Below are 26,625 nucleotides of genomic sequence, written 5' to 3' on the forward strand. Positions count from 1 at the left end.
TGTTTTGTTTTAGTTAAAATTTAGTCAGTGGAAGTCAGTTTTAGTTTTAGTCTCATTTTAGTCTTTTGATGTAATTTGACAGTTTTGTTATACTGTAATAGATTTTGCAAAAGGATGTTTGTCATGGTAGTAAAAACTCCATTGTAAGCATACCTTTAACTGTGTGTTTAGTCATTTAAACTAAGAATGTACCATATTACTCTTGTATAATAAAAATGAATGTCTAAGGCTTGTTAGAAAAAGTGCAATACATAATCATGTCCTTCACAGGTTCTTGTTTATTTTCTGTATATTTGTACAACAAATGACTTACAACCTGCAAGAATAAAGCTTCAATCCTCTTAAGACATCAAAAGAAGATCATAACAGCTTAACTGTTATGCCCATTTTAATTTGCTATTTTCTTACAAGGGCATCAAAACACATTTCATCATATGCCCATTTTAATTCAGTGTTTGTTAAAGGACCACCAGGATTACAGCGCCCCTCCAAGGGCCGCAACGGTCATATGTAACTTCATTGTTTATGCTGCCCGTGTGCTCAGAAGCACACAAAAAAATGCATTTTTGAGTAACTTCCGAAAAGTTATGATAAAATAAAAAAAATATTACAGACTGACAACCACTGTCCAATGTCTCATGTTAATTAATTAACACTATTTGTCGGCTTTTTATAATGCCTTTTTTTTTTTTTTTTTTTCGCTGCAGCGCTGTCTCCAGTTGAAAGTTGTGATTTGCTGAATACATTCTACAATAATAAATTAGATTAACTTTTGGTCCATAATATTGTTACGCATTTTAATAAAAAACAACTTAAGAATAAAAGAAATAAACACCGAAATAATTAGTGGAAACTTTTATTGATACTCCTCCTCTCTGACATACTAACACACACACACACACACACACACACACACATTGAACACGCGATTGAATGAATGAATGAACATTGGAAGTGGTTCAGCCGCAGTCCCGCCGGCTGGCGCGGTCACAGATTACATTTGTTTTTTATTATTAACAAAATGTTTTTTTATTGGCCCGTATGAATGGTTTCATTTTCAAATAAATATTTGGAAATGAAAATGTATGCTTTGGTGTACTTTTACAGAGTTTTACAGGCGTTGTTGTTCCCAGCTTCCCGCTGTGGAGCCAAGGCTTGTGTGGCAAAACTGGACGCGCACCGCCACCGCACGGAGGGTGGGGGGAGGTCATCCAATCAGAAAGATAGACTGAGAGCTTGAATTTGAGTTTAGATAATTAACTGGTTAAAAAGGAAAACAATCAAGGCACTGAGGATGGTTGTAATCCAGATTGTCTGGCCGGACAGCGTCAGCTTTTTCGGCACGTTTTTACTCGTCACTTCATAATGAACAGAGATTTCGTTTTAGTTTTTGTTGTCAGTACTTATTAAATTTACGTTCTTGTCACAAATTAGTCACGGAATAAAGGGTTGTCAACGAAAAGTTTTCGTTTAAGTTTTAGTTGACAAAATTAACACTGCCCTCCAGGGATGAGTGACGCTGAGGACATACCAGTAGCAGTTCATGCATCGAGCCAGAGATTTTATGTGTGCATGACAAGAGTTATTCGCGCATATGCAGCGAGTCAACACAAAATGTTCTTGCATTCAAACTTGTGCGAGTAACGCAAAGCAAAAATTCACATCGTGTTTGGTGTGAAAACAACATTAGAGCGGAGAGCAGCTTCAAACTCAGCAAGGTGTCTTCTTTCAAGGTATCAATATGTAGGTGATCGGAGTTACAGTCTTTGAGGTAAAAGCAGGAGTTTGAGAGGTGTGTCTCAAATTAAACTTTCTGAGCCAGGAGTGACTCTGCAGTTACCATCACTATGGCAACCTTTAATTGCAGGCTGGAAAGCAAAGCTGATTGATTGCGTACATTATAAGTTTAATTCAACCTTTATTTCTACTCATACTGAAAATATTCCTCTTTTGACATTTAGAAGTATGATGGGTGTAAGTAACAAATATTAACTAATGAAAATTGAGATGATGAAAATGCATGAGAATTGAAAAACAGAGGGGTAAAATGTCAACCCAATCACTAGACAAAATGTTGGTGCTTTTACAAACCATGGATACGTTACATTTCTACATTATTATGTAGCAGATATGTTGAAACTTTACCTTTCTTTATAATTCAACAACACTGTGGTTACTGTGGTACTTAGGTTTAGGCACAAAAACCATTTGATCATGGTAGGAAAATCTGAACACCCGCTTTTCTTATCCTGGCTGGAAACACAACAGCGTCTCAGTATAAAGCAGTCACTTTTCATGGCACTTTCCTAGCAGGAAACACAGTGTAAAAAAACAAAAGCATTTCGTGGCACTATCCCCAGTGAAAAATCAGCATTTGATCTCTGAAAAACATCATGTTTGGTGCCTAAAAAGCAGCTTGTAAAACAGCAATGGGTTGCTAAAACATAACCAATTTTGTTGTTGGTCTCCAATAGCAGTCTAAAGTGGTTTGCATCTTGGCTGGTGTCTTGTGTAGGTGTCCCTCAGTCCACCATCCACTATCCCCTACACCTCCAGATGATAAAGTCAGCTCATATACATGTAATCTTAACCATGTCACTTTATCAACGTTGATTTGATATGTATGAAATGAACAGATGTAACATATTTGGGGATTGCAGGAACATCCAATGCTGTTAGTTTCTTCTGGGCTGAAAAGGGTGTGAAATGAAAAATAGAGTGATAAGATATCAAGTGATTTGGTTAATTTAAAGCCAGTTTGATTAAACAGATGGTATGATGAAAACAGAGCCATGTTTCGTCACTTTCTACATCTTACATTCATCCCTAGCCAATATTTGTATGTGGGGCCCACATGAGTAATATATGGGCTGAAAAATGGGCCCTGTATTGGGTCATGGGTCATTCTGGGGCTACCTGAGTACAAAATAAGTATGGGTCCTATCTGGGGCCCACTTGGGTTAACCCACCTATGTGGGAAAATGTCATGGGGCCGGTATGGAACCTGTGGACAGTCCCATATAGGGCCCATTTTTCAGCCCATTTACTACCCACAAGGGGCCCACATACAAATGTTGGCTGGGCCAATCGTCATTCACAAAACAAAATGCATCATTGAAGGAAAGTGGCCTCAGGAGTGGAAGTAACAAAAAATTATTTTAAAAAAAGGAAGAGAATTAAATGCTTATGAACTAATAACAGAAGTGATGAAATACAGTACATGTGAATTGATAAACAGAGTGAGAACTTGTCAGTTGTCTGCTATTGAAACAGTGTTGCTCAGATAATCAACTGGGCTGCTTTAACGTCTACCATTCATTATTCACAACATCCAACTGATTTACATCATTTACAGCAAGCAACTTTTGTTACTTCCACCCAGAATGTCAATTAAAATAAAAAACGCCCACTGAATGACTGTCGCTTTAAACAGAGAGCAAACACACAGCATTGTTTAAACATTGACCAACCAGCCTGAAGGATTTCATATGTACCAACCCAGCGTTTAGAGCACTCCTCCTCAGGCACTCAGCACATCCTGCTGTCAAGGATGTAGACTGTGTGTGTATTTGAATACTGTCGATATGACCGCCAGCCTTTTCCTCTCTCAACATGCCTGCAGCGATGCACCTCACTGTGCTGTTGTGCCTGTTTGCAGTCACAGTCTGTAAAGGTAAGCCAACATTTCACACTTCTACCTATTGAACTGACGTGTTTCATTTGTTTGAGGGTTTGAATTGAACGTCATGTTGAAATATTATGAAGATGCAAAGTTATGCAAACTGGAAAATTCCTGTAGTGGGAGGCAGCTTTATTAGAGATAGGTTTCTTCTCAGTATGAAAAGAACACTGTATTTAGTACCATTTTAATGTCTACAACAGCAATATCTGAGGCCAGGGTTGCATTAGAAGTTGGACAACAATCAGCCTTGAAGAAAGAAACCTTTATACTGAAGCAACATATTATTGTGTGTTGTTGTAAATTACAAGTCAACGTTTGTCCTTCTCCATTTTGCACAATAGTGATTATTAAAGTGAAGTATGAAGTGCTCCTAGTAAATCAGGGAGGAAGTTAAAGTAGCCTAAATAGGAAGGTCACGTAAGGGTGGAAAATGAAGCAAATATTTAATCAGTGAAAATGATCCTGATAACTTTCTGTGGCGTCTGCTACTTAGGCAAACACATTAATGCACACGGGCATGCAATGCCAGCTGACTGCCACCTGTTTGTCTGCATCATCAGTAAACACACATCATTACCTGACAAACAGATGTTTCTGCTTTGGTTAACACGTCACAGACTCTACGGCCTTATCTGAACCTCAAACTGAACTGCTATTTTATGACAGGACAAACAGCTTCATTAGTTGACCACCTCACCTCAAGGTGCATCTAGAAGAAGAATAAGATATACTTTATCAAATCCATTTTCACTGTTGACATTTACACGCAAGCCTGAAATACACACACATGCACAAATGGGCACCTCTCCAGATACCAGTCCACACTCCAAGCTTGGTCAGCATACTTGAGCCGGCGACCCTCCAGTTCCCAAGTCAAGTCTCTGTAGACTGAGCTACTGCGGCCCCCAAAGAGGCTGTTAAGAAACTTTTGATAATGTTATTAACAGATGGAGCAGATATGTAAAACTATACTGTATAGAGTAAAGCATTAGATTATTATTACCTATCTATCAATGTTTAAGCAACAGTTTATTGAAGTTAATTGTGTGAAGGTAATTTTTTAACTATGTTATCTTCATTATGGATTGTTCTGCTTATTTTCCTGGTCAGTTCATTTGTTGTTAGTTTATGAAACATAACGAAGTAGCAGGGATGCACAACATTATCGGCACGTCATCAGTATCGGCCAATATCGGCTTTAAATTGAACTATGAGAATCGGCCAACATGCTTTTTCTTATTTTTCTCAATGAATGAATATTACATACATTAAAAAGCCATGTATGTCATGTCTCCATCTGCTGGAGGGCCATCATGACAAGATTATGTACGCATAATATGATGTTTATTCCACTACAGGAGAGACTTGCTGATGGCTAAAATTAGGGAGGGAAAAAGTGGATATAAAGATAATGGTATCTGTTGACAGTCAAATGAGTTTTTACATATCAGCATATCGGCTATTGGCAAAAAATCCAATATTGTGCAGCCTTAAAAAAGTGAGAAACGTCCATACCAATTAGTGACACAGTTGGTGGTTTGTGATCCCTGGAGCACTCTGTTCGCAGCAGAATAAGGAACTGACCATTTAAACCACGTCTCCCCTCCATAATTCTGTCAAACGTACGCTCACTCCAGAATAAAAAGGACTTGCTACACACCCGTTGCCGACTAGGTAGGGCTTTCTGAGACATCTATATCATTGCCCTGACCAAAACCTGGCTCGATGAGTCGGTCTCTGATGTGGAAGTCAGCCTGGACATCTTCACAATCATCAGGTCTGACAGAACGAGCCAGTCAGGGAAGATGCGGGGTGGTGGGGTCTGCTTTTACATCAATAACAGGAGGTGTAGCAACATCAAGATGTGTATGCCCATCCTGGAGATGCTGACCCTGTTCTTGCGTCCTTACTATTTCCATTGGGAATGCCCAACTGTTGTGGTCAGCTGTGTTTACATTGCCCACAGCACAAACATCAAGGCAGCAGGGGAGTTGGTGGCCGAGGATACTAATGCTATGTTGGATAAGTATCACAGAGCCCCGGGGTTATTAGTGGGGGATTTTAACAGTTATAGACTGGACTGTGTGCTACCATCATTTCTTCATTATGTGGACATTCCCATCAGTAGGGATAACATCTTGGACATATGTTATGGCAATGCTTTGAAGCCAATTTACATAGTGGCTGGATGGTTGGATATGTTTTTTTGCGTATCGCAACCCCTGCGAATTGTCGCGTTTCAGTATCAAGATCTGATGTATTCGGTCCACTAACATTTAGAAAGTTATTCAAGACACAAGATTAAATCATTTTATTCCCATTCAAGTTAGCAGAGTGCTAAACCAGAAGTCAGCTGTTTGACCGGGACAATTTAGCCACTCAGCTGCGCTCGGCCATGCTCAGCAGCCGTTCAGTGGTCAGTGGTCGGAGTACACCATCATTCAACTCCATTGCTCCCTGGCATGGCACTCTCTCTGACTGGGGTATTGTTGATGGAGATCTGAACATTAGGGTTTCTGTCATCAGGGATTACATCAACGTTTACATATACAGCACCATTCCAGTTAAGACAATGAAGAAATATCTCAACTCCAAACCTTGGATCACTCCCCAAATAAAACAGAGCTGAAGGAAAAGCTCATAGCCTTGAGGCAAAAAGACAGGCCTAAACTCCAAAGGGCAAATCAAAGAGTAAAAATGAAGGTATTTAAGACAAAACTGAAATTCAAGGATAAATTGGATTTTGAATTCAGCAACATCAACACCAAGCAGGCATTATAGAAAGTGAAAACCCTAACTGGACATGAACCCAAACCCAAACTGAGTGCACGAACCGACCCAGAACTGAATACACTCGACGCCCACTTTGATACCCATTCTCTACTGTATGTGAAGAGTGGCTGAGAGCTCTCCCCCTACCAGATCCTGAGGAACAGTGTCCTTTATGGAGTAGGGGATACGGCGCCAGCTTAGCCGACGGCGTCAGCACCTTTGCTGGGACAGGGCCATGGAGCCTTTACCAATTCTCCACTCACTCTTTTGCAAATCTTACCAGACTGCCACATCTGCTACCCTCTGGAAAACTGCCACCATAATCTGTGAACCCAAGAAATCTCCCCCCACAAAATTCAACCCGTGCCACCCCAATTGCTGCCGGCTGCACTGTCACAACACAGGTGCACTCTTCACCCAGTGGTGTGAGACATAAGAAATAATATTTGGTCCCCCCTCACCTCAGCATCCCATTCTGATCAAAAACCAAACAGTTGAAATAGTTGACAGTTTCAGATACCTCAGAGTGACACTGGACAATAGACTTAGCTTCAACTGGCACACCAATGACATCATAAAAGGGAGCCACCAAAGATTATTAGCCATCTGCAAACTTTAAGGACTCTAAATTGCCCCCTGTCTCCTCCTATTGCTGTACCAGAGAGTTATTCAGCCCAGCCTACTGTACAGCTCCACCTGCTTCTTTCACACGTTATCAGTTACTAATAGGGCCGAACTCACACGCATAAACAACACCGCTGCAGAATAATTGGTTTCTCCACACCCAACCTCACAGAGTTAAAAATTAGCCATTGCACGCATTGCTATCTCAGTAGAACAGGACATCAAACACCCAGTCAATCACTTCCTTACCCCACTGCCCTCCGGGCGCAGGTACAAAGCACTTAGGTGAAGAGGGGCTAGCTTTGGGAAGAGCCTGATCCCTGCAGCCATAGCTGCCTTCACTATTAGGCCTTGCCGAACAGGCCTGAGTGAGCACTCCTGTCTGTGTTGCTACTGTGATGTTGTCCATGTTGTTACTGTTTGCTGTTATCAGATAGTGTGCATTGCTGGGGAAAAAGTAGCAGAAATGGAAAAACTTATAGCATCCATGTTAGTGCATGTTTGTATCCCACTGGCTAGCTCATAGCCGCTGCTTTGCACTGGACTCGTATGGTGGTCACCACTGATATCAGGACATTGTGGAAGTGTAGTGCCCACTCTCCGGTTCCCCCCCTGGCTAACACCATTAGCTCTGTCAACACTGTTGCTGTTGTTTAATTATGGAGTTAACACCATTAGCTGCTAGCTGCCAGCTCAGCCACCTTCATGTTGAGGACTGTATCAAGACAACTCATAGAGCCTTAGAACATAGAACATTTAAGGAAATTATAAGTACCTCAAAATTCAAGACTTTTCTAACCATCTGGATGTTAAAATATGCCGTCCACTGCATTATAAAAAAAATCTCAAGTTGCAACTGTTTCCTATCCAAAGAAATGGTAGCTGCAATTGTCACATCTCCTTGCTCAGTTTGTATGAAGTGAACCAAAATGTTAATTCTTACCAACATTTTATATTTTCATACAAAATAATTTGTCAATATTTTGCTTGTGTTTTCCAAATAATTAAGAATATACATGATTTCTGGTGAGTGGGAGACACAGTTGCAACCTTAGAAAGTGGTTAAAATATTTTTTATTGTGACGTAGACACAATATTTTTTCATGTTGACAGTTAGAGTCTTTGAGGATTCTGTTAATAGTCCACCGCTAAGTGTTGCTAAATGACCCTCTGGCCAGTGATTACTGTATTTACTTGGATGGGGCCACAGACATTGAAGGCTTCAACTGACACACCAACAATGCTGCTTGTTGCTTGTTTTGGTGCACCGAGCCTGGACTCCAGCTAAAGAGTGTTTCATTTACTCAACACTTAAATCAGAAAAGCAAACACACTTATTCCAACAGCTCAGCTTTGCTACTTAATCTGCGTCTTCTCTCACCAAGTAAATAAAACAAACATAGAGATTGAAAATACTGTATTTAAACTAAACATTTTAATTCAACATAAAGGCAGACATTTTTATTTGATTTTTTTCCCCAAGATATTTTATTTAGTTTTAAATCTTAATAAAAAAAAACATGACACAGCAACAACAAAAAAACCTAAAAGACCTTAAAGCTTAATGCTTAAAGACCTACTGTTTCTGTGCAGATATGCAATAGTGCATAATAGAACGTGGCAACAGTGCCATCTTGCTATTGACCTCTTCAGTTTTTGTTGCATTGTCACCGTCTGCTGGAAACAACTAGCACTGTAATAATGAATAAGTGTGTCCTATGGCAAGGTGTTAAGGTGCTTAAAAAGAGAGCAGTTTGTCTCCCTGGTATTGATAACACAAATATTAGACCTGATTAAAAGCGTGGAATACAGTGGGTAAAAGTCTCTGCTTTTCTTATGATAAGCAACAGTTATTAATAGCACAAGAAATACAAACAGAAACAGCCTTCTTTGCGTCATGTCCTGATTGGCTACTCACCCATTTATCTGTGAATCATTGTTTTACTGGTTTTACACTCACTTACTAATATTAGATGAAGGTGGGGTCAGAAGGAAGCTAGTGTTTAATTAGTGTGTATTGTTGAGCTGGGCACACATTAGTTAATAATATGAGGCATAAGACAATATGACATAGACTAAGGTTTGTGGTTAATTTCATACAGTTTATCTTTATTTGAAGTAATATTAAAATGGCTTAAATGCAAAAACAAATTCACTTGATCATTTAAGATATTTGGTAATAATTTATTACATTTGCTGACTCTTTCTCATTTGATAAAGCACATAAAAGAGGAAAACTTGGGCGAGTCTAAGTGCTGTGTTTGTGCATGCAGTGTCATTAAATAATACTAAACGAAACTGGATATAGTCACCTCCTGTGTGACACGTAACTCCCAGTTACGCCTCTGCTTTTAGTCCAAAACATCAGCTTGGTTATCAGCCTTGAAAATGCCAACTAATGCTCCACTAGCCTTATCTTGATCACGTGCAAATGCCATGCATCCTCAGAGTTTTTCATGCTGTTTGTTTCTTTGCAGACACCACCACTTCCTCTGCAGTCAAACAGGTAACAGAGATTACCACAAGTGCTGCACACCACACCAGTTTGACAGTCACTACCAAAGATAAAGTCAGTCCGGCTGTGACTACACAAGATGAAGTCAGTACAACTTTGACTACGCAAGATGAAGTCAGTACAACTTTGACTACGCAAGATGAAGTCAGTACAACTTTGACTACACAAGATGAAGTCAGTACAACTTTGACTACGCAAGATAAAGTCAGTCTATCCAGTGTGACAACTACCAACAACACACAACAGCCTCCGACAACAACACACCAGACACACAACACTCCTCAGACTCCAACGACCAACCAGACATCCAACACGACAGTTTCCCACGGACCGACACTCCCGCCAACGTCAGACTCACCGAACGTCACGGCAACAACCTCTGTAAACACAACCAGCTCAGGTGAGACTATTGTTAGAGCTTAGGTTTCAGGGTGTATTCTGTTTCTTTCCTGAATGAGAGAACGATGTTTAAATCAATGGGGAAAATGTGACAAAATCAAAAACCTGCTACATTTTCCCTCATTTAGTCTTTGGTGGTTGTTTTTGAAAGAGATCTGTAATACATTTTGCACTTTGAGAGCTCTTTATTGGCAAATTTAGAGTTGCAATTCTTTCCTCAGTACACCTTTCTTTTTGACTGAAGCAGAAATATGTCTTATCCAGTTTGTTGAGAAGTTAAGAAGTAACTTTTTGCAGCGCTGGACCTGTCACATTTGCCCCCCTAAGATTTTTTAATAATAAAAAATGCCGCTTATGCAGCCTATTGGAAGATCTGTCACTGAACTATTGGTTTGTCTCACCCTCAGGTCTCTTACATGAGTGGGGAAAACATGACTTGGAAGCAAACCCCGGCCTCGTGGCCATCATTTGCATCTTTTGTATCGTCTTAGTTCTTTTGCTGGTGATTGCCGCCATGAAATGTATCCAATCACCGAGGTCCAACTTCGAGAGGCTTGATGACATGCCGATGGTGAGTATAAAAATGGAAACTGATGTTTTAACTAATTTTGAAGTTTTCATTTGTGTGAAACTACTTTTCAACTAAGGCAGCCTGGTGGTAGCATTGTTACCTCACAGCAAGAGGGTTCCTGATTCGAAGCCAGGTTGTTCTCTCTGTGTCAGCGTGGGTTTTCTCTGGGTACTCCAGCTTCCTCCCACAGTCCAAAGACATGCAGGTTAATTAGTGGCTCCAAAATGCCCTTGGGTGTGAATGTGAGCATGAATGGTTGTCTGTCTCTATGTGTCAGCTCTGTGATAATCTGGTGACCTGTCCAGGGTGTACCCCTCTCGCCCAATGTCAGCTGGGATAGGCTCCAGCCCCCCTGGGACCCCCAGCGGGATGAGGGATTATAGAAAATGTTTGAATGAATGAATAGTTTCTAACTACTTACATTTAATTTTATCTTGAGAATACATTTGGATGAGACTGAAAAAGGTTATGTTTTCATTTTTAGCCATGCTAGCATCGCATCCATCAGTCGGTTGGTCCAGACTGAAATATTTCAGAAATTATTGGATGGATTGCCATGAAATTTTGTGGGCCTACATGCTTGATCTTGTTGCTGATCCTTTACCTTTTCATCTAACGCAATCATCAGGTCAAAACTGATGACGTACGACACGCTTTGTGTTTAGTGCTAATTAGTGTTAATGTAAGCGAGCTAGTTTAAGATGATAAACATGGTAAACATTAGCATTTACCTGCTAACCATCAGTAGGCCTACAGAGACAGAGCACATTTAAGTCCACTGGAGGGAAAAACACTTCATTGATCTCCACTGACTTTGGATTGAGTGAAGGAGCCTCCTTGTCTTTTCCGTCTGTTAGCAAGCAACAGAAAAATGTCTAAAAGCTACTGTGTGATGGGATGCACTAGCAACAGGGTGAAGAACTCAGCTTTGAAGAGGATAAAAGTGGATACAGACATGAGGCATCAGCAGGGAGAATGGGAAAACTGTGGGATTCTAATACTTTGTACCCTGTGGACAGCAAGCATTTTGCTAATTTGGCCAGACAGAGGTTAAAGCTAACTAAGCATTGCAAGGCCCGGTTATGATCTTTGTTAGCTTGTGATTCGGTCAAATAGCTGTAAATATAAATATATTTAATCTTGTATTCGATGCCATTTTCCTAAAAGTGATTGCCAAATTCTTGTAGACACAAAATTTTGACAGAGAACCAAGAATAATACACAATAAACATGGGCAGATAAGGAGACAATGGGCCCCTGGACACAGATATGCTTCCTCTTCTACACAGGAGCAAGGCACACAGACGTGTTGTGGTTTTACGTCTCTTTGTAGTTGTTTGCACCTTTTTGTGGGTTTGTGTCTCTTCCTGTCTTTTCCTACTTGATACATGTTAATTTGACATTTGTCATTTTGCAGAATCGGCCAGGGGTCCCCTGACACTTTGGGTCGTTGCCCGGTTGGCCCATTCAGTAATCCATCCATGACACTAAACAATGATGATATGACATGGTGCCATGCCTCGTGTGTGCAAGTTGCCTGGTATTTTCACCAGCAGGGGGCAATACTTGCTGGCAATTAGCTGCATGTACACTATGATTACAAGGTGTGACTCTGGCAGCAGTGCAGTGTCTTGCTCTGCAGGGAAATGAACTGTCAGTCCTGTCAACTGTGTAAGAGCTGACATTTAAGATTTTTTCAGCCTCCCTGTGTCATCTTCTTCCCTTTCCTCTCAGCAGTGAGCACAGTGGTTTGCTGCTCTCTTTTTTCACACAAACAGGAAACCTGACTGGATTATCAGTGTGTGAAAAAGTCTCAGAAACAGGACAGTGTGTGGTGAGCATGTAATGACTAAGCACTAAGAAATCAAACCTTATTGCATCAGCGCCTCAGATGCCACCTCAGATGATGGGAGCAGCCATCAGGTCTCCACTGTGTTACTAACAGAAACAAAAGCAAAAACACACATGGAATAAACTACTGTCACCAGCTATCTCTAAATCTTTATTGCCACAGGAGTGTAGCTGCTGTAAATAGCGTTCAGGACATTGTGTGCTGCGTTCAACATACACAGCAGCAAACATCATATGGGTCCAAACATAAAACAGCTGATTTTGCAAATTGGGCAGGAGAAGATGAGCAGATAACTTTCATGGTTAATAAGTGTCTTTTAGGTCTGTTTTCAGGGTTCAAAGTGACATTGTGTTATGTTGTTCGCCTATTTAGACTAAAATTAGTGTCCTTCATCCAGAGATCCCTTCTTTATTTTAATCTCCTCCTCCATCCTCTCAAATTTAGCTTACAATTTGTGCAACAACACTTCAGAAAAGTTATAAAACAGAACCTTCTGCAGCCCTGTAGTGTCGACACTGAAGAATAAGCAATGGAAAATGTGCTTCTTTGCATTTTTTATTTCTTTTTGGGCAATGATACCCAACCCAATCATGTACCCATCACACATTAACTCAAACACTTGATGTAACATTATGAAATCGTGTTATATCTTGTTGTCTTGTTGTAGTTTTATTGTTGTTGTGGTGGTGTCTTAGTGTTGTAGTGTTTTTATGTAATAGTGTCTTTTAGCAGGGAAATTATTCTCTGTTTCCTGCCTGGGGACTACAGATGAAAATGAGCTTATAGCTAACTCTGGTGCAGATAAGTAGCTGTACATATATATATATATATATATATACTGTATGTATGTATGTATATATATATGTATGTGTATATATATATATATATATATATATATATATATATATATATATATATATATATATAATTTATTTATTATCAGACCCCATAGTTTTTTAAATATAGGCTTCCACCAAATGGTTGAGATGTCACTTCATGGTATTTATATAACAGTACATGATTTGTAATTTAGATTTTTTTTCTGTCTGTTATAATAATAGTAATATGTTAGTATACCAATGTGTCAATTTGTTACCATTGAATTAGTTATATTACCAGTATTAGTATTATTTCCACATATTTATTCACCAGTAGAGGTACTTTGAAAACATCTCAGAATTGCTGAAAATTCCAATATAATTCTTTTCATCAAATATATAATGGAAGAACATTAGCTATATGATATTAACAATTAATTTCAATCTTTTTTATTTTATAGAAAATACATCTATTATCTTAGCATCACTGCCTTTATTTATTTGAAATACATATTATTAATATGAAATTATTTCGGCATATATACAATGGATACCATTAAATGTATCATTTAACAACAGTGAACGATCAGAAATGTATTTATTTTCTATTTTTTTGTAGCAAATACTCAGTTTTAGTTACATTAGCTTAGCTTCACTACCTTTACCACAAAAGAATAAATGAACTGTTTGGTAGAACTTGTTTGTAAAAGATTATTTAACCCTTATTAGAGTTTTACATTTTGTATAAAGTTACATGAATTTGTTCAGCAAGATCTCTGAAACTATAACATGCTGAATAAACATGCCTACCTTTGAAAATCCCACCACACACAGCCCACATGTCTCAAGTGACTATTTTTGTTTCCAACCTCTTGCAGGAGGCGGACTGAAAAGGCATCCTGTTAAAAGACATAGCAACATCTAGGGATTTTTTTTTAGCATAACTTACCTAAACCGAATGGTAGAGATAGCTCAAATAGGTTGAGTTAAGTTCAACAAATTTTTCATTAAGATATAGTGACTCAAAATGTGCTCTACCAAATAGGTGAACACAATGTTAGATGGGTAAAAGTCAAGACAAAAGCAGGTTTGAAACACCAGATGTTCTAAACAGGCATTTTAACACCACACTGGTTGCAGGTTAATATGAAAATGTTTTGCTCCTTGTAACCGTTTTGCTGTTTCCTTTCATCTCTCCAGGGCAAAGTGAACGAGGAATCTCCATTCGCACACTACTCAAAATAACAGAGAAGACTTCATCAGACGTTGACGTCCAGGAGGAGCTCGGTCTACTGTACGATTCTGATGATTCTGGATAGAGAAAAAAAAAAAAACAGAAATGTTGTCCACCCAAGAAAGAGACAAGTTTGATGTTTTCCTCTCAGGCTCTTATTTCTCTACAAAGCACTTTTGTCAATGACTGGAGAATACCTGCCTCACCTGTGACCCTTGACCTGCAAGTTTGGCTGCTTATAATTCTGCTGATTGAAGCTGGATCAACTGTTGCACTTAGTCTTCCTCCATAGGTTCTTCTGAATAGAGAATCAGCATGAAAGGTACAAATATAAAATGAATGTTTCCTCAATTGGTGATGCACGTCCTGGTGAGCATTTGTAATTCAGAATTGCACTCTTGCATGTAACAAGTGACATTATAAGAATACAGCACATATAAAGTTTCCATGATGATGTGGGGATTTGTGTCGTCAACATTGCATAGGAAGTTATATTTTCAGGGTTGAAAGTGTACATGAAATTAATATTATCTGCATGTACAATGCCTTTTTGGGCAGTTATTATATAGAAACACAACTGTAATTGGAATTGACACGTATTATGTTATTTATTGCCACATATGATGTATAGATAATGTCTACCCTGGCCTGAGGCATCCAGTACAAACAGTTTTCAGATGTAGAAATAAACTCATTGGCTGAGATACATTTCAGCTTGATAGAAATGTCATGACCAAGAATTATTAAGACTACCAACACCAAGGAAAGATGAAGACACAAGAACCAGGAAGGTAACATTTAAACACTAGCTAGAAAATGCAAACTAGTGCAGGACTGTACTTCGTCATGCTGAACCTGCAAATTGAAATAGTTTCGCTTTGTTGACTTATCAGTAAAACCAGTGGTTCCCAGCTGGTCCAGCCACAGGGTCCAGATTTCTTAGTCATTAGTTCAAGGTCCACACAGTATAATACATTCAGGGTCATACTTGCGTTTGGCCATGTCGTTGAGTTAGTCTGTTGTCCACTAATCACTAACTCTACAACAGAAAATGGCACTTCAAAATAAAAGCTCTGTGCCTGAAATTTACTGTACTTCAAAATAAAGTGTGTTTTTTACAAACTTGGGAGTCACTTGTGGTCCAGTCAGAATGGACCTGCGACCAACCAGTTGGAAGTCACTGAGTTAAACCGTAACTCTGGTCAATATGAGTATTTCGGCTTGTAACAAACAATGACACACGTCTGCAGACACATGACAGACAGATGTCAGACAATATAATAACACTAAATAGAGTGCATTAAGGATGATGTGTTTCATAGGCCAACAGGGAAGTTAATGTCGCCCTGGTTCTGTTTTTCCAGAAAAATAAGCTCTGTGGAAAACAGAAGTCTATGACATTTACACGTTTTGTTAAGAAAGATAATCTTCACAAAGGAATACCAATTTTGCAGTCGCCAGAAGTAAAAAGCTAACGTTAGCCTATAAACAAACTACACAATGGATGCATGACTTAAAGTCGCCACCATAACAAGGCCTTAAAGTTGCGTTTGGCGTGATGACGCACACTACTCTCATTTAGCCACTTAGCATCCGCCTTTTCTATCATAAAGGCAAGTGCAGGCTTTAAAATTCACAAGTGGGGAAATTTTCTGACATATTTTACGACATAAAACAAAACATGAAAGTCTCTCAAGCTTGTGTTAACCACAGACCTTATTTCAGGCATCTAACCAAAAACCCTTTCAATAAACCCTTTGACGTAAAGATGAGGGAACCAGGAGTGCTAAAATGCTAACTCATATCCGGGCTTTAGGTTTCATTCCCGGAGCACTGCATATTTTTCACTCTCACTCTGTATATCTCTTCACATACAATGTTGACACATGTAATCCTTTACCAAATCGTATGTGTGTGGCAAAGCTGCTCTCTTTCATTCATTTTAATTCTGTTAACATCTCTCTCTAGTGATGGCTGGGACACAAACAGCTCTCTTCCAAAGGAGAATAATATATTCAAACTACTTTCATACCTCCACAAAGTAATTTTGCTGCATGTTTATGCTCAAGGATCACAGTAAATGCTTTTAAAAATGAGGGTGATCATCATATAACCCAACAAGTGTGCATCACACACTAGCTGTTAGACAGATGTACATAATTGTGACATTTTGAATGAAATAAAAGGAATATTCCCAAAACACTTTGCTGTTTTTTGCTTTTTCATATCACTGGATGATTCCTGACTCAGATTAACGTTATGCTCAAAAGAACCACTCAGCACCCTGCCTGTTGTCTTTACCCCAACGTCAACGTGTCAAGTTTCTCCAGGTGGATGACTCAGACTTCAGATAAAGCATGCTGTCTGCAGGGTTCAGTGGTTCAGTGGTGAGGGTTACCCAAAGAAGGTCAGAGCCAGTAAGATGACTGAGCTGCTTCGACCAAACTGAAAGTGTTTCTTCATAGTGAAATCTAGCTGTCTCAGTGTCTGTGAATCTAGCATCACTGCTGAGACATTTTTCCACTGAAAACACAAGTAAACTTCTGATGTACTAGTTCAACTTGTCTGATTAACAAACATCTGGGTAACATCTGTGACTGAAGGAATCCTTATGTCTGAGTCCATCCGAGGGCATCCTGGACAAAATACCTGAAAACTGACACTAGCTTTCACATCTTTTTGATATTGATTTCTGTTTTTTCATTTTCATTTTTGACCCATTTTTAACTATATTGTGCATAAAGTCACTGCTTGGCCTGTTTGTGCTAAATGAAAAACATTTGTATTGTGTTGTAACCTATTGGCATAAACACAAAGCAAAGCTTTTGGCAGGAGAGTGCAAAATGGAAATGAGGGGTGTGTGTGTCTTCCTCAAGTTCTGGTTAACCCAGGTGACGTCTACGCTGAGTTTTATTACTCTCGCTCATATTCTGAGATAGGTTTGTGTGTAGCTGTAGTGGATGCTCAAACTGGGGTTTAAACCCACAATCTGCTGTTCCAAAGATGATGTCACTATCCCTTGTGCCATCCAGGTATATCCACCAAAAACATTAAAACCTCTGGCAGATGAAGTGAATAACAATCTTACAATAAAATGTTCTTTTTGGAAATCTTGGGTCCTTGCATTCATGTTGATGCTACATGATGCTTCACCCACCCAAACACCAATTCAGACCAAGTACACCAACCCCCCCTGCCCCTGCACTATGGCAATGGCACTCCCCGCGATGGCAATGCCCCATGTCGCCCCACAAAAACTGCTCAGAATGGCCCCAAGGTGTCAACCTGGACTCCAAATTCCCCAGATCCTAATCTGATCCATCACATGCTGGTACCCCAGAGGACACCCAGATTCACAGTTGGATCAGACTCGGCTCTAACCTGTCGAGGCATGGAAAAGGTGTCCTGTGGTGGCTGGAACCAGGGTGTTGGAGGATTCTTTGAGTCCTGTTGTGCGTTGGTTGTTCAGATTAGGATCTGGGGAATTTGGAGGCCAGGTCGATGCCTTGAGCTCTTTGTCATGTCCCTCAGGCAATTCCTGAGCAGTTTTTGTGATGTGGCACGTATGCATTGTTGTGCTCGGGAAGCCACTACCATTGGTCCTGTTGCCATGAGGGGGGGTGAAGTTAAATGAGTTGTTAAAAAGGTTTTTCAGCTGCTATTGTGGCCAGATTTTTCTTGAAAAGGCGCAGACTTCCTGATTAAATGAAGATTAATCAAGTAACTTAAAAAACATTACAAGACTGTATGCACATTATTTCATATTAATAATGCCTGTAATATAGCCTACATTAATAAAACACACAGGGGGCACTCTGCATAATGAGGACTTATACTTTTGAGTAGATTTTGCTATTAATACTAATGCACCTAAGACAGACAGACGTTAGGGAGTCACTGTGCAGGCGTCAACCACAGACAAAAGGTCAAGAAAGATGAGTAATAGTGAAAAACATGCAAGGAGGCATGAGTAGGCTAAACTGACAGATAAGGACACATGTACACAGATTTAGGTGTGTGTGAGCTGTGTGAACAGCCAGGTCAATGTAGGGCAGTAAAAACAATAGAGGGCCACCGTAGCAGACCTCGTGGTTAGTGTTGTAAAGTTGTTTACGTCCCACAGCTCCACTTCCTGTCATGTGATGCGCGCTCGCTGACGTCACAGTGACAGCCGTACATGCAGCGCTGCATGTTGCAGAGTTTGAAGTCTAACTTCAGTAAGTTATCTGCGGCAATAAAAATGGAAAAGAGCGATAACTGCGGCAGCATTACCTGACGGACGACTCCGACAGGCTCAGAGGAATTTCCCTGCAAGAAAAAGCTACGAGAGAGAAGACAGCTGCGGTGCGGTGAGTGAAAGTGAATCTTTAAAATTAAACTTTAAACTACTGTCATATGGCGGTAGATGCGCTCACAGAGGCAGCCGATGTCTTGATTGTGTATGTTTACCCATGTCAAAGTAAAGTTGGTAAGTGCCTGGCAGATGGTTTGCTCATGGGAGAAGAAAATGATTAAGACACCGATTTCACTATGGGAGTTTTGCACTATCCATACAGAATACATACAGGGACATAAAGCGTGTCAGTGATACTCAACAGTGATTTTACACTGATAAGATCTTAATGAATGTAATGTGTCATCCTCATAGTGCACTCAGTAGATTTAATGGTGTGTTTGTGCTGCATTACAGCATGATTTCTTCAATATTCTCATGATATTCATGTAAAAACATGAAATGTTGTAGTGTTTGTATAATACTCTTTAGTAATATCCTTGCGGCGCATGTTCAGTAGTAGTTTTCCAGTCATGCTTGTGTTGTATTGTAATGTAAGCAACACTGTGTGTGCTCAGCTGTTCAAATAATTAAGCTTCATCAGTAAACCAACATGGAATGTATTTCCCCAAAATATTTATGCATTCCCTTCTCCTGTCTTTATCTCCTTCCTTCCTCCATATCTGCTTCCTTCATTCAGTCTCTATGACACACACACACACACACACACACACACACACACACTGTTCGACATCGTCACATCCTTTTCTTTCTTTCATGATCTGTCCCTCCTCCCTTATTCAGAGGAAAAGGTAAAGGTTTTGCTGAAACGTATCTCTTTCAAGCAATCATCATTTTTGTTCTGACTCACACACACATTCAGAATTGGGAGGTAAAAAAGATTTGTCAGGAAATTCATATTTCAGCATGCTCAGACTACTCTCTGTCTCCACACGTGTTTATTCCTCTTCATCATCTGGCTGGGGCGGCTTTTGACCTTCTGTGAGTTGGGATTATCTGATACCTTCTTTACACTGGGATCATATTTGGCTTTCTTTAAGTAATCAATATGATTTATCGAATTAATCTAATCTTTTTTCTTTCACTGCTGTGTAGGGTAGGATCCAATGCGCTTGTTTAGTGCCTTGCTCAAAGAGAGTGCACTTAATTATTTGTTGTAGATTCAAACCAGCATCATGAGGAAAAATAGAGTAAAGAAGAGTAATTATTACAGTTCTTCTTATTATTATTGTTGTTGCAATTAGAGCGATTTTTTGATTTTATATGTACATTTTTATTTATTTATCATTTACATTTTGTCTGAATTGCTGAATTCTTTTCCAAATGTCTGCCGTTGAAATGTCAGGGACTTGTTGTCTTGAGGAGTTTTTTCATCAGCCTGAAAGTAAAATGTGATCCTTCGAGTGATGCAGTGAGACATATTTTGTGACATACGTCGTATCAGACTGAGTGTTTCACTGTCTTCACTGTGCTTACCTTCATACTGACAGTGCAGTTACGCTATGCAGCACAGAGCCCCCTCAGGGTTAGAGTCACTCTGTCAGACCTGTTTCACTGATGTAGGAAACTTTGGGATTCCTTCACTCACATCAGTTTAACAAGAAACACAGAAAATCAGGCTTGACTGTCCTCTCTGTGTCCATCAGATGGCGTGCTGCTCCAGCGCTGAGCCGCCTCGTCCTGCTCCTATCATCCATCACGATCTGAGGCTGTTGTATATGCAAACATTTGCAGAGCCAGTGCCCAAATTTGCTTTTGTCTGACTGGATGACTTACTGGTAATGTGACAGAAAAATGCCATTTGTCTCGTCACCTCCCCACAGAGATCAATCATGAGAATTAAAAAACAGACCCTGGGTTTTTATTGACAGGTGACTTTATTTGTGATTTGCAAGTTTGTCACAGCAGCAGTATTTTTTTTCTGTTTGTCGTGAATGTTGGTTTGAGGCTGTTTTCTGTCCAGTTGCAGAAATGATGTCATTTGTCATAGCTGTCGTGTTTTAACAAAATGCAGAGTTGCTGGTTTAAAACTCACTAACAGAAAGAAGAGATGAGAAGAATGTGTACTGATCCACTACAGAAAACGAGTAGAAACACACCTACATACATACATACATATTCGCCCTCTTTATAAATGATCTTGAGGAATATTTAATTGTAAATGGATGTGAGCCGGCTCGATGTAGCGATGATATGATAGATAGTTACATTAAACTCATGGTACTTATGTACGCGGACGATACCATCACTATGGCTACAACAAAGGAAGGTCTGCAAAAAGGAATTGATCAAATGTGCCATTTTTGTAAGACATGGAAATTAACTATAAATAGTAATAAAACTAAAGTTACAATATTTGGCCACCGTAAAGTTTATGCTGAAAAGTATTAGTTCCTCTGTAATGGCGAGGAGCTAGAAATTGTACATAGTTTTAAATATTTAGGAATACTTTTCAACCACAACGGGTCTTTCAAATTTGCTATTGAGGATTTCTATAAACGGGCTTCAAGAGCTATGTTTTCTTTACTGTGCAAATGTAGGAAGTTTGTTTTACCAATAGATATTAGATTAGAGCTTTTTGATAGGCTGGTGATGTCAGTTATGCTGTATGCTTGCGAAGTATGGGGGTTTGAGAAGGTAAACATCTTAGAGAAATTACATTTGAAATTCCTCAAGTATATTTTGAAAGTTAAAATGTCCACTTGTAATAATATGGTTTATGGCGAACTTGGAAGATACCCTTTATGTATTGATATCAAAAAAGAATTATTGGTTATTGGGGGAGTTTAGTGATGGGGAAGGAAACAAAGATTAGCAGGGTGATGTATAACTGTCTATTTAATTTAGATATTAATGAGCTATATGTATCACCATGGATTTCTTTTGTTAAGCAAATATTAGATGAATGCGGTTTTTCTTATGTTTGGTCAGACCAGAGATGTGATAACATTAAATGGTTGAAGATGGCAGTTGAGCAGAGGTTAAAGGACCAGTTTGTACAGAAGTGGCGTTATGAACTACAGAACATGTCCTCATGTGATTTATATTGTGAATTTAAAGAGGATTTTAATTTTGAAAAATATTTACTTTGTGAAAACAAGAAGTATAGTCAGGCCATCTGTAATTTTCGAACTTCTAATAATAGACTTCCTAAAATAACAGGTAGATACAAGGGTCTGGAAAGGAATGAAAGGTTGTGTAATCTGTGTAATGACGGCCACCTGGGAAATGAATATCATGTTTTGTTTAATGTAAAAATTTAACCATCTCTGAGAACAGAAATAAGTACTTGCCTAAATATTTTTTAAACCACCCATCTATATTCAAATGTATAGCTTTAATGAAGACTGATCATTCAAGAACAATATGTAAACTGGGTGCTTTCTTGAATAATGTTTTGCCACTTTTTAAATGAAATAATGTATGGCCGTGCTTGAGTGCAGGCTTGGTTTTCTTTTTGTTTACTTTGACCTGTGATGACTCATTCTGACTGTTCATCATTTATTTTGTATTTTGTCTTGTTTGTACTCCATACCACAATTGTGGTGAAGAGTTAATAATAAATATGACTATATATATATGACTATATGGAGATTGATTGTGACTATGACTCGCTCCTGTCCTTTAGTGATTACTGTCCACTGTGTCCTCTGTTTGCCTGAGTAACAGTAAGTCATTTTGTTTGAGCTGGAAACCAACATGTGGGTTTAGCTAAGCTCCTTCATGTGTAACAAAGGTGTGAGACACAAAGATATTTGGCCACAGTGGAGGTCAGACATCTCACTCTGTAGACTAACAACTATTTGAGGTCGCACTTAACATATTCTGCTATTTTTTATGAAAGGCTGTTTGGAGGGACTGCCGCTGCATGAACCTTTTATCTCGATTCAGCAGTGTTTTTTTTTTTTTTGTTTTTTTTTCTCCCGTCAGGTCCACCACAGAGTGGAGCAGTTGTCTAAGAAACCCTGTATGTCAGATGTGCTTTTCATGATTTAACAGAGCATTGGTTATCATGAAAAAAAAGGTTTTATGGTTTTGAAATTGCCATATTCTAAAGATGTAATCAAATTTTGAGCACACTGTTAGTTCAGGCAGGACACGATGTCAAGCTTAGCTCACATCCCAGCTACATCAGCTGATCTCAAAAAGCCAAATCAACTGATGGAGCGGCTGATTGATGAAGGGAGTCAGCTGATAGATCACATGATTCCTTTCTATGCAACCAATGTCATTCAGGGTGAGTGGTGTGGTGAGTCTCATTCAGGGCACCCTATTTAAACTGCTCTGGCCTGCCTACTGTTGCTGCTTCCTCTGCAAGCTGCTTTGCAACCTGCCTCCACCCCAGCTCCCCTTTTTCATGTTGTGTCTGACTTATCAGTGTCATTTCTGTTTGTCATTGATGCTTCTCTGTTTTGTTCCCGAGGGGTCTTTGCTGCTGCTCTGCCTGCCTTAGGCCTTCCATGTAGGCGCATGGAGGGGCAGACAAGTGTGCTCTCTCCGCCTCAGGCTTTCCTCATTTACACGTGGAAGGGCAAAAAGGTGTACTGTTTGACCTAAGGCTTTCCATGCAAGTGCATGGAAGGGCAGAGAGATGTGCTCTCTTCTTTAAGGCTTTCCACGTAGGCACATGGAAGGGCAGAGAGGTTTGCTCTTTCTGCCTCAGGCTTTCCTCATTTGCACGTGGAAGGGCAGAAAAGTGTACTGTCTGACTTAAGGCTTTCCACACAAGTGCATGGAAGGGCAGAGAGGTGTGCTCTCCCTTCCTTAGGCTTTCCACGTAAGCGCATGGAAGGTTTCTTTCTGCGTAGGCGTGAGGAAAGGCAGAGAGGTCCCAGAACAGAGCCATACCACCCAATCTAATACTGCAAATGGAAATAACGTTCCTGTGTGAAATATAATCAAGTAACCCAGACAATGTAACTTTAACCGAATTGCACTAGGATGATTATAGTTACTTGTTTTTTGTAATCTGATCACATGTAATCTGTTACCACTCATCCTGCAGCACGTAATAATAATATATAAAGCTAGAGCTGCAGTAATCGGGGGAAACAGTTAGCCTGGCTCAGTCCAAAGCTGACAAAATCTGCCGACTAGCGAAAATCAGTGTGCACATGGGTTTTTAGCATGGAGATCAGTGAAAATGTCACAGTGGTTACCTCTGTTTTATTCTCTTAATTTAACTATCGTTCTGTTAAACTTAGTGCCAACTAAATTTTCAACGATGTTTGAGCGCTGCTATGGGGGAGACGGCTGTTATTTTGTGGCAGCGTGTTAAATTTCCCACTAAATGAAAAAGCCAGATGTTAGCGGGTGAAAAAGCTTTTCTGAAGTCTCCGGGTAGAAATTGTTGATCTTATTCTTTTATATTGTATCAACAATGGGCTGTAGCGGTAAGACATAGCTGTAATACTGATGATTAAAATTCATAGGGGTGTGTCGGTTGGGGATGAAGGTTGTGAGTCATATTTTCCCGCAGTGAATATCTTGTGTCGTAGTGAAGCTCTTGAATATTGCTCAGACTGTTTGTGGTCCCTTATCAGCTCAAATCTTAACAAGCATATCAGATGTGCGTCACCAAGACAATGACGGCATCACAAGATGCCTTGGGTGTTCACTTTATGATGGCTGATTGTAGAATTTAAGACAGGAACACCGCCATTGAGATAGTTAATCATTACAGACCATGCTGTGCCAGGACAGAAGGCTTCACACTACGCACACTGTGAACTTTTGAATAATTGCAGCATGAGATGTCACAGCTGTTAAATAGATAATGCCGCTGTCCAGGTTTGAAAATGGTTATATTAAAAGCATTTTCACTTTTAGAGTCACTGCTCTGAAATGTGAAATATTAGTACTGAACACACTTAAATAAACAGCTTTTGAAATTTTAATTAATTGAAAATAACCAAGATTTTTCTGACTGTAAACAGCAGACAACATCCTGTATATTTGCCTTTCAGCAAAATGCTGTTTGCATGTTTTATCATGAAGATTTAAGTGGTTGACCTTTTTAATGGTCTGCCTTTAATGACACACTAATTAGGAGACGCATTAGTATCTGAGAGCTTGCCTATTAAGCCCTCAAAGTTATAGATTGAATGAAGTTATAAATTCTCATTGCAGAAAAATCACACATATAACTGGCAACATTAATGATGGCCCCTTGGTGAAACACTCCTTAAAATCTGCATCCTTTGAATTAAATGTCAGCTCGCTACAGATAAGAGAGATGGCAGGCTGTCTGCACCCAGAGCATCGCCTTACAACTAAACTGTCCGAAACTGATCAAACGTGTTGCTGCGCTGACGCTGTCAAACGGCATCTTGAAACTGGGTAGAGCTGTGGTTCAAAGAAGGTCTGGCAGACTGTGGTGAAGCGTATCAGGGGGCAGAGGGTTTCCACGTCCGCTAGAGAGGCTGAAAGCTGGCGATTTTTTTTCTTGGGGGCAAAAGCAATAAAGAATGCAGTGAGTTTTTTAAAGACTTAAAGATGTGGAAGGATTCATATACTGCAATTAGAAATCTCTCAGTGAGTTCATACTTCTGTCAAGGCTCCACATCCCTCTGATTCTGATTTTACAGCAGACATTTTGACTTCTCTCAGAGTTGTGAAGAAGTGGGAGGCGCTATTTTGGACGCCTCTGGTTCTGGAAGGAAAAGTCTCATTCATTTTTCCCATGCACAATGTTAGGTGACTCACAGTTGGAAGGTTCCTCCGGCTGATATTGGTATGAAACTCTCCTGGTTGAGTCATCAATCACATCCAGGCTTTGTAAGAAAATATCTGGTTCTTTAAATTAAAAGTTGATGGTAGAAGTGAAAGAACCTTGAGGGAACATAACTTTGACTCTCAAGGTGCATTTTGGCAAGAAATATCCAATCATAGAGGTTAAACTTCTGTTTTGTGCCACTAACGTTAGACAGGAGATAAAGATGAGGTTTTGAGAAAACTGAAATGGATTCATTCAGCAGCTGTGGCATTGTGTTTTCTTCACAAATTGGACAACTAATTTAAGCCTCGGGCTGACTTCTTTGTTTTTTTTCCCATAGCAATGGTATTCCAGACTCATGGGTAAGCAGCGCTACAAGGCAAAGCCACATTTGAGATGTCACAGGCACTTTTATAAAAACAGACTGTGATCAAAATAAAATGCAAAGACAGGGATTTTTTCCCCCTGTTTGAAAATATACAACTGCACAACATGTCAATGAAAGTTCTTTAGAATAAAAAGCAGGGCTGTATGTTAACTTTTTGCACATAGCACTGGAGCTACAGAGGTTTAAAGGTTTGCAGCACAGGCCACAAAACTATAACATGAGTATAAAAGTATCAGGTAGGCCTAAACCCATTGGAGTTTTGAGCAATTCAAAATCTTTGTAGGGGGAGTGAAAAAGTGGTTTTCCTTGGCCTTTCAAATGAATCTTGTGCTGGATTATGATTGAAATCTTTTTATTTATTGAGGCTATTAATCTTATGTATGCACAGAGCATCAACAGAGAGGCCGAGGGAGGGAAGGAACGAGAGAGTTTGTTTGAGTTAAATACGTCTTGTATATGAAACGTCTGTGTTGTTGCTGCTTTTTTAAGACAGATCTCTCGCCTGCATCCAGTTGCTGTCTCAATGTCAAACATTAGACTACAACTACTGGAATGTGCGTGTGCTGCGGTAATTTCAATCATCTCACAATTTAGCGTAGCACGTGCATCGTGTAGACCTTTGTCACACTGTAGACTAATTAACAGACAGATTAAACAGAGTAGCAGCTCTGTGGTGCTCTTAGTGTTGCTGGAGAACTTGTGAGTGCATGAGTGAGGCGGAGCTGAGAGGAGAGATGCACACTGGTATGCGTTATGTAACG

The 26,625-nt window shown here is 39.6% G+C and overlaps 2 protein-coding genes across 3 annotated transcripts in view; both read left to right on the plus strand.

The window, feature by feature from the left end:
• Positions 1 to 3,545: 3,545 nt before the first annotated feature.
• Positions 3,546 to 16,456, plus strand: LOC126396739 (integumentary mucin A.1-like). Of its 2 annotated transcripts, none has more exons than XM_050055020.1 (4): positions 3,546 to 3,673; positions 9,556 to 9,993; positions 10,400 to 10,563; positions 14,434 to 16,456. In XM_050055020.1, the coding sequence occupies exons 1-4, from the start codon at positions 3,613 to 3,615 to the stop codon at positions 14,476 to 14,478; spliced, it is 708 nt and encodes a 235-aa protein (XP_049910977.1). In that variant the 5' UTR covers positions 3,546 to 3,612; the 3' UTR covers positions 14,479 to 16,456. The 2 variants fall into 2 exon arrangements, with proteins under 2 accessions (XP_049910977.1, XP_049910978.1); XM_050055021.1 differs by lacking the exon at positions 14,434 to 16,456 and adding an exon at positions 11,981 to 12,115.
• Positions 16,457 to 18,653: 2,197 nt separating this feature from the next.
• The window catches only part of LOC126396302 (cAMP-specific 3',5'-cyclic phosphodiesterase 4D-like), a 127,971-nt gene continuing 119,999 nt past the window's right edge, over positions 18,654 to 26,625 (plus strand). Inside the window, exon 1 of the mRNA XM_050054256.1 lies at positions 18,654 to 18,816. The gene's annotated coding sequence lies outside the window, so the exon portion shown is untranslated. The remainder of the gene's footprint in view (positions 18,817 to 26,625) is intronic.

Source organism: Epinephelus moara, chromosome 10 (genome assembly GCF_006386435.1).
Source record: "Epinephelus moara isolate mb chromosome 10, YSFRI_EMoa_1.0, whole genome shotgun sequence".
In the NCBI taxonomy this organism is placed as follows: Eukaryota; Metazoa; Chordata; class Actinopteri; order Perciformes; family Serranidae; genus Epinephelus; species Epinephelus moara.